This window comes from Sarcophilus harrisii, chromosome X (assembly GCF_902635505.1).
Source record: "Sarcophilus harrisii chromosome X, mSarHar1.11, whole genome shotgun sequence".
In the NCBI taxonomy this organism is placed as follows: domain Eukaryota; kingdom Metazoa; phylum Chordata; class Mammalia; order Dasyuromorphia; family Dasyuridae; genus Sarcophilus; species Sarcophilus harrisii.
The window spans coordinates 74,782,416-74,802,135 of NC_045432.1; the positions used below are offsets into that span (position 1 = coordinate 74,782,416).

General features: G+C 46.5%; 1 protein-coding gene across 4 annotated transcripts in view; it reads right to left on the minus strand.

Moving 5' to 3' along the window:
• PLS3 (plastin 3) overlaps positions 1-19,720 on the minus strand; it is a 101,606-nt gene that overhangs the window by 31,335 nt on the left and 50,551 nt on the right. For all 4 annotated transcript variants that reach the window (XM_031944797.1, XM_031944794.1, XM_031944796.1 and 1 more), the window contains exons 2-3: positions 10,098-10,158; positions 6,579-6,668 (exon numbers count right to left, since the gene is read on the minus strand). In XM_031944797.1, coding sequence (XP_031800657.1) covers positions 6,579-6,648 — 70 coding nt within the window. In that variant the 5' untranslated portion in view covers positions 6,649-6,668; positions 10,098-10,158. The remainder of the gene's footprint in view (positions 1-6,578; positions 6,669-10,097; positions 10,159-19,720) is intronic.

Sequence of the window (19,720 nt, forward strand, 5' to 3'; positions counted from 1 at the left end):
GGGCAACTTCTCATTTCTCTGCAGTTTTGAGAGTGCCACCTCACCAAAGGGCCACAGCAACACCACACCCCCCACAATCCCACTCCCAGAGGAAGGGAGAAACATTTCTGTAGCACCCACTATGTATCAGGCACTGTGCTAAGCACTTTTACCAAGTATGATCTCATTGGATTCCCACAAACCAATCTGCTCCTGCCCCCCCAACCCAGAAGGACTATTATTTGGTCAAGCAAATGATCATCAAGGTTCTAGTTGGAAATGACTACTGGCCACAGAGACTCGGAAAGAGTTCCTGGAGAAAGTGCTGAGCTTGTGTTTGGCCCCCCAGGAAGCGATTTATCAACTCTACTGCAGAAAAATTAACCTATAGGACCCTTTCATCAGATCATAACAGCTTTTAGGAGGGGGATGGATGGTCTCCCCAAACCTCAGCCAACAGTATGCTTTCCCACAGTGGAAAGGAAGGCACCCCAGTTCCCACGTCCTTCCTGGGCAGAGCAGAACAGTGCTGTCTGTCCATGTAAACCATTTGTTGCTTTTTGGGAATCCAGGAACCTTTAGCCATTTCCAAGGTGCTGCTACTGGTACTGTTTGTGCCTGTCACATCTGTCTATGCCTGAAAGTCTCTAGCTCTTAATTGGCCTTCTGAAATGGCAATCAAGCCTTCCCTGGAGCTCCTAATCATCTATTTTGGGGAGGAAATGGTTTCTATTTCAAAGAAGAAGCAGAAGGAGGCTGAAAATGGCTAACAATTAACTTAACAAAAAAAAACCTCCAGCTGGCAAAGTACTGGAAAGAAAGGTCTGCCATTATTTTTTTTTTAAACTTTGATGCTCCTCTACTTCCTGTCCCAAACCATCTCCCAGAGTCGCCCTCCACCTCGGATGGTGGCAGAAGCCCAGTCTGTGGTAAGAAGACAAGGAAAGGGAGAGTGTCCCAGAAACTTCCACCTGCTCACAAGGAAGCAAAAGGTACATCTGAGATTCAGCTCTCCTTGGATCTGAGAGATGCAATGTTACTAACAGACCAAACAAATAAGCCCCAAACACTTGGAACAAGCAAGGGAGGTATGGAAAGTGGAAAATTTCATGGGCTCAAATCTGGACTCAGTCACTTACTACATGTGTGTGACTTGGGGCAATCTCCTCAAGCACTTTAGCCTCAGTTTCCTCCTCAGTAAAATAAGGACCTGGATTAGCTCTTTCTAGCTCAACCTATGGACCTATGGTCCTCCACTTCTCCATTCCCTAAGTTCTTTTTCTACCTTACGATCCAATGAACTTCTGAAATGAAAAAGAGTAAGAAACAGTTCACTGACTGGCAAGGGAGTATCGAGATCATGGTAGCAAGTATCTGCCCCAGAAGCCTAGTCTGGGGACTAAACACAGTCCCTGCAAATAGTAAATAAGGTACCTTCACTTGTTCCTAATTCGGTGCTAAGAGACCCCAGCAATCCCTTCATCAAATCCTTCTGCATTCGTTCAGAGGCCGAGTTTTTCTCAACCAACTCCTCCTTTTTCCTTCCTTTCCTTTTTCTCTAGAAACAGCTGCATTTTTACATCTGCTTTTTGTTTCAAAGTAAATCTCATTATGCCCTTTATTCAAAGTAATTGTTTAAATGCCAGTTCATTCCCCAACACCCCACAAGCAACTTTCAAGTAAATAAGCTTATTATACAGCCATGTCCTTGCCCGAAGTTTGAATCACACCAAGAAATACGGAGCCTTAAAAGGAAATGTTGTCTTTTTTCCCTCCCTCCCCTTGCATCCTGTTATTTAAGCTATTTTAAGTACTTGTCTGGAGAAAGCGGGGACGGAACTCCAGTGGTTTAGACTCTAGCTGCTGCTTGCCACTGCTCATGTCCAGGCGACATAAGGCGGGGCTAGGGGATCTCTGTAAAAAATGGGGGGGGGAGGCTCATGGAAGACAGAAGGGATTGAGTTTGCCTTTAATGCATCTCCTGGCAAGAACAGGAATCTCTGAGGAAATTAGGGGGAAGGGGTGCCTAAAAACAAGGAAATGTAGAAATACATCAGACCTTCAAGTCCATTTGTACCAGCATTTCTTGCTCTGATTTTTTAAGTTCGGAGCTTGAAAATGCACATGACAGAGGTGCCAAGATTACCCAACAGCCCCCCACAAGTGCCTGGATTTCCCAGAAGGAGCACAGGGTCACCGGTCTAAGACATTTTGCCAAATGATGACTATGCAGCAGAACAGAGCATGCCCTCCACCTCACCAGTCAGCAAAACAAGCTGAGTCCTCATGGGCACAACAGCTTTGGGAAGCCAGTGGCTAAATACCTCCAGATGTTTAGCTGGACGTCAGTTTTTGTCTTTTCATAGACTCCAGCTCTGGCTGAAGGAGCCCACTCCAACAAACAGAAGTGGCAGCTTAATAGTTCCCAGCTGAGGACAGACTAGGGCTTCTTGGCCTACTACATACAGGAAGACCAAGTCTGCTTGCAAGTCCCCTCCCTCCCCAAACATGAGGTTCAGGTGCAACTAAAGATCAGGAAAGATAGAAAGGCTGAACACGCTAGCAGGCAAGAATGATGTTCACATGTTCACATTTGAAGGACCCTCCCTTCCTCACCCAAAGCCAGACACAAAAGTCTAGGAGTGAATGGGAGGGGTGAAGCTGTGAGGTAAAAGCACCTCCGTGCACAGGGTCTCCTAGTACCCTCACCATCCACCAGCTTCCCTCAAAGGCTTCTGCCACCTGCCTCCAGAAGCTTATTTCCAGTCACCTGACAGGTGACTGACCTCAATTAATGAGTTCTATAACTATACCCCCAAGTCTGCTGGGGCCACACCCTTGGAGAGATTGTATCTAAAGGAAAACATGACAAAATGGACCGTCTTGAAATAGAGAAACCAAATGATCCAAATAATTTAGTCCTAACTACTCAGCTTCAGGACAGAGGTCGATACCCAAGAGCCACAGGAAGCAATCCTGGCGTGATCAGATTGACCAGCATGACCTTCCCCCACAAGAAAAATCACCAGCATCGAGTATGTTGGTTTCCCTGCAGTGTGATGTCCAACAGATCACTCAAGATGAGAGATTGTCAGTGCCAGAAAGTACCTTAAGGACCATCTACTCCCACCCTTATGTTTTCCATGTTGGGGAAACTAAGGCCCAGGTCTCTTTCTATTACAGTGTTGTTAAATCAAATAGAAACCGTACCACACACTGACTTAGAAAAACCCCAAATTAACATTTCCTGATGTTAATGTTAAGTCTGCTTGGAATTGCATGCCCACAGGTTTATTGCCTCTGCATCACAGGGTGCTCGCTTCCTTTTTATAGGCTAGAGATGCACATTAAAGAGCAAGGGAAAGCTAAGAGACAGCAAGGAGAAAGTGCTGGCCTCCAAATCCAAAAGTCCTGAGTACAAGAGGTAAATCTTTAAGACGCTAAGTTATAGATCAGCTACCCATCTGCATTGGCAGAGTTCTTTCCTGACCCAGAGTTCCCTGTACCAGTGAGGTCCCAGATCCAGACCAAATAACAAGGAAGCTCGATGGGGCCATTGAGAGACCAAAAGCAACTGAGCTGCCCCCAGCAGCAGGGTGGACAAGAGGAAGGGCTGTTGACTAGGCTCATAAATCCTGGGCAAACCTTCAAGCCCCAAAGAAAAGTTACTCCTAGGAAAGACAGACTCTGATGGCGAGATGGGATAATTACATGAAACGCAGGGATGCCATCAGAACTAGCGGAATCGTGTCACCCCAAAGAAATGACTGACAAAAGTCTTCTAACACTTGGTATATTGAGATGAAGCAGAATCACATTAGAGATAGAGGACTTTATCTGGTACGAGCCCCTCCCTTTTATAGTTATACAGATACATAAAGAGGTACATAAGTTTTCATTTAAAGTTTGTAGTTTCAAATTCATTCCCCACCTGGGGTAGAGCCTTGCTGCACTGCACAGACTACTCACTTGCCTAGGGACCTCCCTGGTGGATTGCCTGAGGTTTGGAGCCTTGCTGCAGGCCCCCCATTGGGAGGCTAGAGTCTGCCGCTGCTACTGGTAAGCTGGTTTCCTGCCCCTCAGTCAAGTCTGAGGCAGTTTTAGAGTTATTTGGAGGGGAATTTGGGAGAGTTTCAGGGGGTTCCCTCCTTATTCTCCCATCTTGTCATCAGAATTCTACCCCCCCTTATTTTCAAAGGAAGAACCAGAAGCCCCAGGTATTAAATGACTACAAAGGTAGTAAGGGGTAGAACCAGGCAGGAGGGGTGGTTTCAGACCCAGGCTCTGCTTGTTCCATTAGTTCTTAAACAAATTTAATTGACTTAATATATGGTCAAAGTCAGGTTCTGGATAAAAACATTTAATTAAAAAACAGCAACAACAACAACACCCCTGTTGGGTCAGTTAACCAACTGAACCTATTACTAGGCAGGAAAAACATTTTTCTCACATTGGGATTTTTGTTCAGTACTGTGCTTGCCCTCATAGATAAATGAAGGAAATGGAGGAACAAAACATATATGATCTTTTTTTCATAAAGGAAAGAGAGAAAAGCCATTTCCATTTCCCATCCGGTTGTTCCCCTCAACCTGGAAAAGTTTTCATTGAATGAGGGTTTCCTACCTCCAAGCCCTGCCTAACTGCTCTGGAGCCACCAAGGGGATAAAGCCCATAGTGCCCAGAGACTGAGGCAGGAAATACCTGCTGCAAGGACAGGCCCAAATCCTGCCAGTCATGCCGAAGGCTGGCTACCTTTGAGATGCGTTTTGCACGGTCACAGCGCTCCAAAGATTTATCAGTGGCCAAATGACAGACCTGCTCGAGATTCTCCTAGGCTGACTTCTAAAAACATCTAAGTCCCTTAAGTTAATTATATTAATATTAACACTTATATTGTCAAGTGAGGGTCTCCTGCATATTTCCTCTGGCACTAGCCTTGCACTAACTAGGTTCGGGAGTTGTAAGCATCAATGCAAGACAAGAGGGGGCCTGACTTCTGCATTCAGAGAGATGGCCCGAGGACTTAAGCCACCAGATGAGCTGAAAATTGATCATGAGGCCCCAATAACAGAGAAATCTATAAGAAAGTCCAGCGCGAGCCATAACTTGGAGCTGTCCAGGATGGCAAGGAACTCTTTGGTCCAACTCCCTCACCCAGACTGACAGACAGAAAGGGTCCCAGGCTCATCCAGTCAACAAGTGCTAACTGCTCACTTTGTATCCTCAGAGAGCACCCGGTCTAACAGGATCAGGCATGTAGGAACCTCCACCACCCCACCCCCACCCAGCTCTGACACAGTACAACTTTTAGTTCTAAAATCTCACCAAAGGCGGCACTTATGGTACCTTCATGAGCAGGAGACCCTCACTTAGAATACCAAAGGTTTTCCTTAATCCCCATCGCCTGGTATCTCTAAAAGCTGAAGATGATAGGAAAAAGCCCATTTTCTGTCCTTGAAGCCTTTGTGCTAAGCGCTGTTACTGAAAAAATGAATATTTCATACGTTTCATCCTGGCTCTGCCAATTTATCCACTGTGTGACTCCGTCAAAATCACTTAACCTTTGAATTTTGGTTTTGTCATCTATAAAACTAGGGATAATAATAGCACCTGCCTCACACGGCTGTTGAGACTCAAATTAGAGAGTGTATACAAAGCACTTGGCAGACCTAAAGGTGCCATAGAAATAGTCGCTGCGATTATTCTTACCCTTCCGGTCAAGGTCTGCTTCCTGTGATACAATGAAAAGGCTCCCTGAATTCCAGTGGACAATCCAGCGGGGACTACTGGTCTGTCTTTGCTTTCCTATTACTAAATACTGGAAGTTCATGTTTGGCCTAATGGCTAGAGGCCATAGGAAGTTGCTACAGGTTTTTGAGAAGTTTTGGAAACACCGGGATTTATATAATGCTTCACAAATACTATCTCATTGAAAATCCACAGCCAAGGGAAATTTCACTACATCACCCTGCTTTGAGGCAGCTAGGATACCACAGCACATCCAACTCGAGGTCTGGAGTCAGGAAGGCCTAAAATCAATTCTGGCTTCAGACACTTACTGGGTATGTGACCCTGAACAAATAAATCAACCTGCCTCAGTTTCTTTGTGTAAAAAGGTGATCAAATAGCATCAACCTTGCAGGTTGTTGTAAGAATCAAATGAGATAAGTATGAAGCACTTTGTGCAGTTCCTAGTACATAGCAGGTGCTAAGAGGTAGATGCTACTGTACTCTCTCCATTGTGCTACCTGGATGCCTAGGTAAGTGTAAAGGGTCAAACCTGGCCTTTAGCAGGATTCAGCTGACAGTTACGTGAAAAATGGAGAAAAGAGAAAACAGAGGCAGGGAGCCCGCTTAGAACTCTATTGCAACAGCCTAAGAGAAGTGCAAGATAAGGTCTGAACTAGGGTGGTAGCTGTATGTGCAGAGAAGGGGACAGAGGAAGAAACAAGACTTTGAGAGCCGGGGGTGTGGAAGGAGTGGCAACTGAAGGCAGTCGGCGCCACCTTCGTTCCCTGCGTTTCTAACCTGAGTTACCTTAAGGAACAGTGGTGGCCCAGCTGTGTCTCTATTGAACCATATTTCCCAGAATGACTCACCAACTTTTGCAAAGGCTTCTCTCAGTTCTTCAAGCTCATCTTTGGAAATCTGTTGTGTGGAAGTAGCCATCTCAGCAACCGAGGAAGAATCTGCAGAGAAATCATCACATACCCGGATTAGTCACCAGTTGGCTCGATTTGCCGTGGGTTTTGTTCATTTGTTTTTATCACTGGCCAAAGTATGGGCTCAGGTTCCCGTAACATTGGAGGTTGAAGTAGCAGCTCTCTCATCACAGGCCTGTGATGGTAGTTTTATTGGGATCATTATCCCAAAGCTGGTAAGGTCAGGGGTCAGTTGGCCCTTGGACCTCTCTCTTACCCCATTTAAGCTCTGCTCAATTCTAGGGGGCCTTTGCTGATAAGCCCACCTTGTTCCCATCAGACCCCATTAATCCTTAGTGAGAGGAAGAGGTGCAGAAAAAAGCTGGCTCTCCTCCACTGTGGGACCAGCCCTGACTGGGAACATCTTCTCACCTCTCTGAACCGCTATTTCCTCACTTATAAAATGGGGGAAATACTTGCACTATTTCAGAAGGAGACAAAGTGCTATTCATTATACCATTCAGCCTTCTGATCTATCTGCATATATGCCAAAGGGGGCAGCTAGGTGGCACAATGGATAGACTTAGACTTGTCAGGCTGAAGTCAAGAAGACTCATCTTCTTGAATTCAAATCTGAGCTCAGACTCTTCTAGCTGGGTGACCCTGGACAAGTCACTTCACCCTCTTTCTCTCAGTTTCCTCATCTCTAAGATGGGCTGGGAAGGAAATGGTCAACCCCACCAGTATTTTTTCCACAAAAACCTCCAACAGAGTCACAAGAGAGTCGGGCACAACTGCAATGAGTGAACAACAACAAATACACGCCACACTGGATGGTACTTTCTCTGAAGGTAGGGATTCTGTCTTTAGATGCGACTTTTTTCCCAATAACCATCACTGGGCTATACCATAATATGTCTCAAGTGACCACAGATGAAGTGTGCTCGGGCTCTCTTGTGTTTGCACATGCACGCACACATACATACACACAGTCTGAATCTGATGGCAAAAATCTAACAGCTCCATCAGAATAAAAGGTCCTTGTTTTCCAAAGAACTGCAACACCACTGGCCGCGTTCATGGGTAAAGGGGCCAGGACAATATTCCGCGGCTCCCCTGGAAAGCTATTTTCAGAGTTCACTGGCTACAAGTACCAGACAGGCCCGAGGTAGCCAGCCACGCCAGGAAGTAGAGGTAAGCGCTAGCCCCTAAGCCTTATGCTTAGTTGTATGTGCCAGAGTGACTCATGCATTATGATCTCATTTGTTCCACTAAGCCATACTCCATTGTTCACCTTTAAAATATTCTCCTTCTAATAGCAAACTGCCAGCTCTCGATGGCTTACTAATAGGACGGGGTGGGGAAAGGGGTGACAATAGACCAGTCATTGCTCAGTGGCTTGGGAATGCAGCAAGAAGCCTCCCAGCCCCCTGCCCTGATTCCCCTTCCACCCAGATGTACTCAGCCCCTTCCCTCCAGGCCCTCTATATCCAACTACGATCCTCCTCTGGACATCCTCCCCAGATGGAGGATGAAGAGCTCCCTGATAACCAAGATGAGCCTGAAATGGAAACCTGGTCTTTAAGACAACCGGGTCAACTGAAGTCAAGTCAACAAGGATTCCCGAGTGCCTAAGCAGGTGTCAGGCTCTGTGCCCAGTGGTAAGGATACAAAGAATGGCAGATGGATGATGACAGATACTGGCCCCTCCTTTCGAGGAGTTCCCAGCCTCATGGGGGAGAAGGCAAACAGACAACCTGTGTGAACAAAGTTTTGTTCATGTGAAAGGCAAAAGCAAAGGGTGGTAGAAAGTGCAGGAAATTGGGCATCCTGGGAACTCTGATGGTTACCCCCGGAGTGGCCATGGCCCTTTGCTACTTTGGCCCCTGCTTTCTGAAGTTGTCAATGGCCTAGATCAAAGCCATCAAGGTCAGGAACCAAACGAAAACCTATCTGGAAAATGTTTGACCAAAAAAAGTATAAAACACAACCTACAACTTGGACAACGTGAGTCAATATCCCTGCACCCCAGAATCCCTTTCAGCAATGACTCAATGGGCCTTTGACCAAAAGGCAGGGATCACATGGATGCTCCTGGAATTCAGGGAAGCCCGAGTTCTGCCTCTGCCTTGTAGCTAGGTGGCCCAGGCAGGGGTGTGTGTGTGTGTGTGTGTGTGTGTGTATGCGTATGCACACATATGCAAGTATACCCTACATCTGGGACCCAGCACCACTCTCCTAGAAAGCCAGCTCTAAGGATGTACAGGACTAAAAGCTGAAGAGTGGAGGCTGCCAGAATCCAAATCAAAGTTTGATGTGAGAAAAAATACCCTTTAAGAGGAACTCTGTTCCCTGCGAACCTTTGCACTGGGAGAACTTGTGAAGGTGGGACTCGTCCAAGTCCATCCCAGGGCCACTAGCAGCCCATCCCTTTCCTTCCCTGGATGCTGAGAGCGCACAGACTGTGCCTTCCTCATCCTGACCCTTGCCTACATCTGAAAATGGCATTAACATCGCAAACATGTTCCCAAGCTGGGCAGCTGGGAAACAGGATAGGTTCTCAGGCGCATCCCCTACCCTGTCAGCTTGCTTAAATCAGCACTGAAAGTAAGTCAACATTGCAAGAAATATTTGCAAGTGTTAGACTGGAGTCCCACAGTGAGGGGAGCCCAGTGCCTCCTGGGATACCACATGTTCATTCATCACCCTGAGCTATAGCCTAGCAAAATCTGTGTGATCCTGCTTGTACAAGCCAGGCAGCATGGATCCCCCCAGCTGGAGCCCACCATCTGAGACTCCCCATTGTCATCACCATGCAGGACACTATCACTAGCCTAAAGAGGGCTGTCCCTCACACCCGAAGTACAAAGGACCCCACAATTCACTTGTTCTCTGCCACTGTCCACAACTCAGACCATAAAAGGCGGCTGTACCGAGGGTATGCAGGACCCGTAGGAAGCATGCGATGGGGCACAATGGAGAATTTGATGGGTCATAATAGAGTCTTGATCCCTAGAGGCCTATTCCATGTGGGGCCCACCTGGGCCAGTCAGTTAGCACTCGCTCAGGAAGTGCTTCCTATCCAGAGGCTGAATTCTGCACTAAGTGCTAGGGTTACAAAGAAAAAAGCAAGAAGCCCCTCCCCTCAAGGAGCTCTAAGGAGGGTCAGAAAAGGGCATTTCCCAAGGCCTCTTGGCTACTTAGCCAACAGTGGGCCCACACATACAGAAGATGATGAAACTGGCCTTAGTGACGTGTCAGGCCCCAAAGCCCACCTCTTACATGAAAAATAAGAATGGGGTGGCCCTGGACTTCCAGGGTGAGCTCTGTCATTTAACCCATGTGTGACCAGAGCTCGCTCCCGCGCTCTCTCTCTCTCACACACACACACCCACACCCATACCCCCCCCCCACCCTCTCTGGCCTCAGCTACAAAAATCAAGATCAAGTTCTTTGACCCTTTGAAAAAGTCCTTACCTTTTTGCTTCAGAAATCAATAAGAAAACAGGTGGTTGAGTGTTCACTGTAATTTCACGACCTAAAAAGTAAAAGAAAGAAATCCAGTAAGAGAGACAGGCTCAAGTCAGGCTAGTATCCTGCGGTATGGCCCACTCTCCAAGAAGCTCTCCAACTTCAGGAACCACAGGATCAGCTGGCTGCTTCCGCTGTTGATGGTAAGAGATAACTTGCGCATAGTAGGCCCCTCCTTTCCTCAGCCACAGCGTTTTGTCCCGTTGTCCCAAGCTGGCCTGAAAGTACTGCCCCACACTGCCTCTTCCTCCTGGGTCTCACCAAGCTCCCCTGCATCAAATAACTTGTCTTGGTATAGTAACACTCAGAATTCAAAGCTGGAGGCCGGTAAAAGCCCAGGGAGGGAGCAAGCACTGATTATCACAACTACGGCATGCTGGGGGCTGCTCTCCACCCCACTTTACCCCTGGGGAAACTGGGGCACAGGAAGCTCCCAGCATTCACTCAAGGACACGTAGTGTGCCAGTAATTGAACCCAGACCTTCCGACTCCCAAGCTCACATTCCTTCTCTTACCAAAATAAGAATCTTAGCTGAGATCGGCGAGCTACGTTATATATATATATAGTTTACAAACGCTAATGATAATCTCTTATTTACCCAAGTGAGAAAGGCAACCCAGAGTAGCAGACAGACAGTGCTGGCCTGAGAGTCAGAAGAGTGGAGTTCCAATTCAGCCTCAAAATACTTGCAAGCTGAGTGATCCTGGGCAAGAAAGAAGAAAGGAGCTCACAACCACCCTGGGAAGGAGGGGAAACTGACACAGAGTGAAGTGACTTGCCCAGTCACACAGCCAGAAGTATCTGAGATTGGATTTCGGGTCAGATCTTCCTGATTCTAGGCCCAGTTCTCAAGTGGAGCATCATTTAGCTGCCTCCAGCTAATCCCAGCCTAAGAGACAGATCAAGAACCCTGCTACTTCAAGCAGGCTGAGCACTCTGATCCCATATTGTCCACACACACACACACAAGGTGGGAAAAACTCTTCCCAGACAACCTGGGAAGGGGAAGGAAAAGGACTTCCAAATAAGAGTCCCAAAGTGAACAGAATGTGTGTTTGTTTACTTTTCAGGAAAGGATATGGTGGACAAGTGGGCACAACTTCAGGGCGTCACCCAGGAGGAATGTTTTGGCTATGAAGTCATCCCTAATGACAGGGTTTGCCTTGGCTAACAATGCAGCAATTAAGAAACCACTGGCAGACTCCCTTGCCTTCCACACACCCTGAGCACAAATCCCTCCTGAGAAACATACACCTCTCTACCCTCCCTGAAACTAGAACTCAATTTTTGGAACACAGGGAAGAGGAAGGAACTGACCATAATTAAGTGCCCGATTGAACAATCAGGAATTTCATGTGATCGGGGAGTAATATCACAGATTTGGAGGGCCTTCAGGGGCTAGTAATTTTACATATGAGGAAACTAAGGTCCTAAAAGAGGAAGGGATAAGCCCACGGCTAAACAGAGCCTGGGTTTCAACTCGCCTCCCTTCACTCCAAACCCAGCATGCTCTAGATGCTCAGTCGCTCAGTAAGAGATTCAAAGCTGTAAGAGACCGCGAAGACCTCCCTAACCCTCGATTTTAAAGGGTAGAAGAATGAGGCCCAAAGGTACGGAACTGACTTTGCCCAATGTCAAAACTGAAAAATGAAAGACAGACTCCAGTTCTTTGTTTCTCTTGCACTATTTGGGGAAAGCAACCACAAGATGAGGGGGTTATGGTGAGAAGGCAACGGAGGCCCATTCTAGACCCTGGGCCAATATAACCCATCATCAGTTGGGCAAGAGATCCACTTATTTACTGACCCAAAGTGAAAACCAAAACAAAATGACTTCGAGGTTAGGAAGAACAAATCTCAGGCTTCTCTCTCCAAGACTCTCCACCCCACAGAAGTCACAAAGGTATCCCAAAAGGCTGTCAGTCTCTCCTTGGGGAGGCAAACAATCCAGCACATCTCCACTGTCTACATGTAGCTCTACCACCCTGCCTCACCCACCCCAGGCAGTGAAGAGCAACATTTGTGAAAGGCGGATGCTTAACCAGGTCAGATAGGGATACCAACGGACTGTAGGCCGAAGCTCCCACTAACCCCTCTTGCCCAAGCTCTGGACAGGATTGCCAACTTTTTATTAAGTGTCTCCATGTGGGTGTTCCTCTCAAACTTTACATCTAAAAAGCGATGGGAAGGACACAGAAATAGGAGAAGAGCTAGGGTCAAATCCCAAGACATTTTTCCTCTCTGGTCCAGAACACCCCCCTCTGGAAAATGAGCAAGCTGGACCAACTGACTTCTGAGGTCCTTCAAGCTCTAAATCTGTGAGCCAATTTATGACCTTGGACCTCTTGTAACATGAGAAAGCTGGACTAGATGACACTGAGATCCCCTTCAACTCACAAGTTTTGTCATTTTGTGATTCCAAGAAACCTCTCCAGTTCAAAGCCTATTGCTAAGATTACTGTCATAAATGACCTCTAATCTACTTTTCACCCAGCTGCCCGGACATCTTCCTAGATCCTCCCAAACCCTTCAGTGGCTCCCCACGGCTGCCTAAATTAAGTCTTTGGTTGTTATTGTTTGTTTTTGCTTTTTATACCTCTCTCTCCCAGAAGGCAGATGGCATTTTCCATCCCAAGTGCAATGGAACTGTCTTGGATTACTGTATTGCTAAGAGCTAAGTTTATTATGTAAAATAATAACTATTATTCCTATTACTATTACTCCTAATAATAACTATTATTCTGTGTAAAGTACTCTCCTGGTTCTGCTTACTTCACTCAGCATCAGCTCATGTGATTCTTTCTAGACTGCTGAAATCTGTGTGTTCCTCACTTCTTATAGAACAATCGTATTCTATTACACTTAATTCTTAACTCCAAGGACTTGGATTTCCCACTACTCTCTTCATGTGCCCTACATTTTAGTCAAATGGAGGTAAGTCTCCGATTCCCATTCTCCTGTCCTTTCCCACCTCAGTGCCTTTGCTTCTCTTGCCCAACTCTCTGACTCTGCTCATGTCCTTCCCCAAGTCTGAAATGGGCAGCCCACCTACCCAACAAACCCCCTATATCCAAGCCCCTCCTTTCTTTCAAGAGTACTTCATGGGTTCCCTTCCCCATGAAGCCTTCCCCGATTGCCTTAGGCAAACATCACTCTCTCTCTTTGTTTCATATCACTTGCCTATTTTGGTATCCCCCAGGGCCCAAGACAGTCTAGCACAGAGGAAGCACTTAACCGGTGTTTGTTGAAAGCTCAGAAACATAAGCTTTGGAAAAGAACCCTTTCAAGTGGTTTAGATTCACTTAAGTCTTGTTCCAACGTCACCTTCACTGAAAATGGTGACAGCTTGGAAGCACAACGAGACCAAGACTGGGCCATGGGGAAAAGAGGCACGCAGCAAATTGTAGTGAGAAGTAGAGCGACGGGGCAGATGGAGTGCTAGGCTCAGCATCAGAGAGAGACTAATTCAGCTCTCACCTCTGACCTTAGCCGTGTCACCCTGAGCAGGCAGCTTCCTTATCTGCCTTCGCAGGATTGTTGGGCGATTCAAACCAGATGAAATCTGGAAAGCATTGTGCAAGTGTAAAAGCCTGTCGGAATGTCAGCTATTGTTATTAGCGCTCTCTCCCAAAGTCCGGCCATTCCCTTTAATGCCCTGATTCACTGGGTGACCGTACCATATTTAGTATTACTTAATTCCACCTCTTTACCTACTAAGGGCCAGGAAGAACCTCTCCCCGCTTGATCACTGCTAACTCATGAGAGGAAATGGAAATCTAATCCCCAAGCACTCAAAGAAAGTACTTTTGCGACTCACACTTACTTTGGGGAAGCTTTTCCACACCTGCCTCATCAGTGCTGATGGGAGAGTCATGGGACTGCAATTTAAATTCTGCATCTGCCACTACCCATAAGACCTTGAGCTAACCACTCATGCTTGAGCTGAACCTCAGTTTTCTCATTTCTAAAATGACATGTTTGATCAAGGCGAATGAACGAAAAATCAACTCCGTACCAAGTAAGTGCTCTACAAATAAGAAAACTGAGGCAGGCCCTGTTCTCCAGGAGCTCTCGTGCTAACTGGGGGAGACAAAAGATGGGAGGAGGGCAAGATGACCTCTACGATCCCAACCCAAAAGATGTGGTTTTGGGATTCTTCAAGGAGGAACTCATCTTGGCAGGAAAGTCACGGAGGGACTGTTTTTCTAGCAGCAATAGGCCAAAGTTACCCTTCATCCCACACTCTTCCCGCTCTATTTCCATTGACTTAGAAGGTAACACCAGGCAAAAGAAAGTTTGACAGGAGATGCAACTAAGTCAAATCCTTCTATGGATGTTAAGGACAAAAATGGAAGGAGAATAAGTGACCAAAAAAAAAGTTGGAAAAGCTGTGTGAATCGCACTGTTACAAATTGTTTTCACCAACAAATCCAGTGGGACCCCAACACTTAATCATAATGTGGCCCCAAACAAATGGGAAAAGCAGCAGTAGTGGTCCCAGTGTGCTTAAAGGAGCTCCAAGCTGGAGGAGACAGGACCCTGAGAGTAATGAGGGGATCTATCAATAGGCAAGGAAGCTGAAGAGGGAAATGAAACCAAACGAAATGATATGAAACCTCATATTGCTGTTGCAGAGTCATTTTTCAATCACAACTCCCTTTGGGGTTTTCAGAGATATTAGATTGGTTTGCCATTTCCTTCTCCAGCTCATTTTACATATGAGGAAACTGAGGCAAAGAGGAAAAAGTGATTTGTCCAGGGTCATACAGCTAGGAAGTGTGTGAGGCTAGATTTGAACTTAGGAAGATGAGCCTTCCCGACTCCAGGCTTGGCACTCTACCTACCGTGCCACCAGTTGACCTAACAAAAAATAACCACCTTTAAGAACCTGTGGCCACAAAGAAAAGGGCAGGCAGCAAAGCAGGAGAGGTGGGCCTGCCAAAGGAATATGCTCAAGGGGGAGGGTCTTTTCTGGGATGGTGAAATGAGAGACAGAGAGACAGAGACAGAGAGAGAGAGAAAGAGAGAGAGAGAGAGAGACAGAGAGAGAGAGAGAGAGAGAGAGACAGAGACAGAGAGACAGAGACAGAGAGAGAGAGAAAGAGAGAGAGACAGAGAGAGAGAGACAGAGAGACAGAGACAGACAGAGAGAGAGAGAGAAAGATAGAGACAGAGAGAGAAAGATAGAGACAGAGAGAGAGAGACACAGAGAGAGAGACACAGAGAGACAGAGAAAGAGACAGAGAGACAGAGACAGAAACAGAGATGGGGGGAGGGGAGAGGGAGAGAGACAGAGAATGTGTGTGTGTGTGTGTGTGTGTGTGTGTGTGTGTGTACACAGATGACACTGTGCTCCTAGGAGAGACTCCTGGGAGAGCTCCGTAACCACTCAAGAGATTGGCTTAATGACTGAACAGACGTTTAGTCTGACCATTCCTGAATACAGAAAAGTGACAGAAAAATGGCCACTGTTCAGATCTCAACATCTATTTGGACAGACCCCCTATAGAGTGTGTCCAACAGTGCACATCTTGGAATGGGGAGTACCAATGGCAAATTAGGGAGCCCAGAGCAGAACAGGAAATCTCCGAGCTCTCTTCTTGACCACAAGCTCCCAGGAAACAAAAGCCAATCTTTTCAGTACTAACCTTCTACCCATGTTGTTGTCCAACAGCAAGACATAGAAGACCGTAATCTCCTAAGAACTCAAAATGATTAAACCAGAGAGGGCAATGTAAAAGCACACAGTGGGGTGCATAGGCTGCAACATGTCCCCAACGAAGAGCTACGAAGAATAGGAGTAAAGACAGTGGTCAAAGAAGTCTATGAAAGGGAGAGAACATGGTGGGAGAGGATGCATGAACAGTGAGGAGAAACTGAGAAAGGCCCTGAGCACACTGGGAGGAGAGCATGGGCCAGAGCCAAGAGAGATGAGGAGAGAACGTCCATATCTATGAGACCGCACTCCTATCCAAGTAGATACTGTGTGATCCTGGCTCATAGATTCTCTGACTTGGAAAGGACCTCAGAGGCCTTTTAATCCAGTGCTCTACATTTACAGACGGAGAGAACGAGGCTCAGAGGCAAGTAGTAAGTACAAGATGCAAGAAGGGACCCCTGGCCAGATCCTGTGGCTCAGTACCACCATAGGAAGATGTTTCTCTACCTATACCTGAGTAAGAATTTCCCCTCTAACAGGCCTGAAAAGTAGTCATCTTAGCCTTTTGCTTGAGCTCCCCTAATGAGGGAAGCTACTACCTCCCACAGAAGCCCATTCTACTTCAGGACCGCCCTCTTTTTATGGAAGTTGTTTTTCCTGTCCTTATCCAGCTTAGATCTCCAAGTTCTGCCCACTGCTTCTGCTCTACCCTCTAGGTCAAGCACTGTCACTGAGTCAGTACATGACCACCACTACAGCAAGTCCTTCTTTTGCCTTTGGTTTCCTCACTTCCAAGTGAAAAAGTGGAAGCAGATTATCGATATCTGGGGAAGCTAGTTGGTACAGTGAATGGAGCTCTAAACCGGGGTCAGGAAGCCCTGACTTTTAATCCAGGCTCAGATGGTACTGACCTTGTGGTCATTTATCTCTGTTTGCCTCAATATGTATACTCTCAAAAATGGGTATAATAATAGCACTTCATTCAAAGGGCTGTTGTGAGGATAAAATGAGATAAATGGAAAGTTGTTTGCAAACCTTAAAGTGATGCATAAATGCTAGTCATTAATATGACTATTGATCTTTGGTACTTGCTGTGAGTGTATATACTTCCCAATTAATCATATGAGGGTTTGGGGACCTCCCATACAGGGATGGCATTTGCCAAGGTTACCGTCTGCAAAAAGGCCCTTTAAGGGGTCCCGATCCCACCCTCATTAATCAATCGGCAAGCAGCGATGGGCCCGCTGCATGCCAGACACTGGGTACATGAATGAGCCGTCTCACAGAGAACCGAGTTTACTTTCCAGAGGAAAACAACAAGGCCCCAAGTAAATAAGCATTTTGAGAAAAAGGATGGAGAGAATAGCTGCAAATTTATATGTGCCAGTACCTGGGGATGGAGAGACAGCACTGGAGTCAGAAAAGGCTTCACACAGAGTGACGCCGGCACTGCATCTTGAAGGAAGAAGGGTAGTCAATGAGATGGAGATAAAGCAGGACATTTCAGGTATGGGTGCAAAGGCATAGTGATAGGAGATGAAGGAATAAAAAACCAAAACAACAACAACAAAAACCCAATTCAGCTAGATTGTAAAACACAGGACGCTGAGTAATGTCCAAATAGGACTGGCAAGAAGGTTAGGGCCCAGTTACAAAGGGCTTGAGAAGCCCAACAGAGATGTTGATATTTAATTTTAGAGGTAACAGGGGACCATGAGATTTGATTAAGAGGGTGAAACTGTGAGGAAAATTCCCGTGACAGCTTAGAGAATCAGCTGGCCTGAGGAGAACCAATAGGAGGCTGCCAAAATGATCTAGGCAGGAGACGATGAGAACCTGAGTGCAGGTGAGAGGACAGAAGGGGAGAGATACCATGGGGTTTTGGCAACCGACTAGAGATGGGAGGGGTGAAGGATGACGCAAAGGCTGTCAAGCTGGGAGCGGATCAAGAAATACGGAAGACTGGGACAAGGGTGGATGGGTGGAAGAAAAGTATTTTAGTTGGGGGAATAAGGCATTTGAGAAGTTTCTGAAGCATCCAGTTTGAAATGACTAAAGGACAGTTCAGGATTTGGGTCAAAAGCCAAAGGGAGAGATTGGGCTGGCCGTGTCCACCTATGAGGAACCTGTGCAGAGATTCTCGTGAACCCATGGGATTTGATGAGGTCACCGAGAGGGGGAAGAGAAGAGGGCCCAGGAAAGAGCCTTGGGGCACACCCACGTTACTGGGTGGGACCTGGGTAAAGATCCAGCAAAGGCACAGAAGTGGTCTGACAGGTAGGACTGACAGGAGAGCCATGAAATCCCAGAGAAGAGAGAGCTCTGGAGAGCGATGTGGTCAGAGAGAGGGCTGAGAAGTAAGTGGCAGCAAAGAAAGTCAGGGCACCTACTACAGACGGTCTTCTCGAGGACTTTGAGCACAAAAGGAAGGAGACACAGGAGGGTGTTCAACAGGAAAGGGGAGCAATGAAAGCAGTTAAGTTGCATACTATGCCTTAGGAATGAACTTGGTCTGCAAAGCTGGGTGGTGCCTATGAGCTCTGCTTGGCACAGAAGGTCAAAATGATTCAGATGTGAGCCGGTACTGTTGAATGTTCTACATCAGAGGTTGTCAAGCATGGGGCACCAGATTAAGATGCAACTGGGAAATGTTTACCGAAATAAACGAAAAGACAAAAGAACATATGTTAATATACGCATAATAATAATAGTGACTCTGTTCTATTTGGCTTTGATACCATTGCTCTACATTCATTCAACCATGCCTAATGCTTCACCTGAACTTTCTACAGATAGCACTCTCGCTCTATGATCCTGACTCAGTGTCCACTGGCAGTTCTCTGAGGTTCCATAGCGTTAGAGTAGGAACAGACTTAGAGACCACTGAGTCCAATCTACAGATCAGGAAACTGAGGCCCAGGAAAATGAGGGTCATGAGAAGCGCCGGAGGCAGTATTTGAATGCATATCATTGAGTCCATATGATCGTCTACACAATGCCCGACTTGTAATTCGAGATTTGCTCGTGTGCATTTTTGGAGTTTCCACACACTGCCCTTCCCCCCCCCAATGGAAATAAATCATTAAAAAGTGTACTCTGAATAAAAAGGATTGGGAACAAGCCCACTATTGAAGCCCTAAGGTCCCACATTCCTCCCTTAGAAAAGGACTAAAATATTATTTTAGCTCCTTCCCATAGCTACACTGGCTTCAGATGTGCAAGAGACTTAAAATGTTCTTAAAGCTCTTTGCAGCCTGTCCTAGGAACCCAGCCAAAGTCAAATAAAATCCATTGTTTGTACTATTGTTTGAACCTGGAATAATGGATGGTGATTCTGAGGGCATCTGCCCCCATTGGCCCAGCTAGTTGCTCACATCAGAAGGAAGTTAATAAAAGTTTAGAGAACTGAAGTGATATGAGACGTTACCAAGGTTAATGTTTTTTTTTTTAATATCAAATACACGTCACCCCTAAGCTAAAACGTGTGATTTTGAGAAAGATAAATTCCCAACCTCCTGATCTGCAAAGGGCTTACCGGACATTCTCTCGTGTAACCTCTACAAAAACTTTATGAGGCATGTGCTCCTACTATGCCTATTTCCTGCAAGGGGAAACTGAGGCTCAGAGAGGTCACTCCAGCAGTAATTGGCTGGGGTGATGCTCACTCCAAGCCAAGCCCTCCAAGCACAGGACACCATGTTCTTCTTACCACTAGTCCAGCCACTTGATGATCCTCTCTCATCTCCTTTTCTCCCCTGGCTGGCAAGAACTGAGATTTGTTTGATTCCTGTAGAAAATTTTGGAATTCTCCATTGTTACATGTGCCAATTACGATCACTACACTATCTTAGAATCACTGTCATATTTCAAGAGGGTCCTCGCTGCAGCAAGGCAACCAATTCTACTCCTT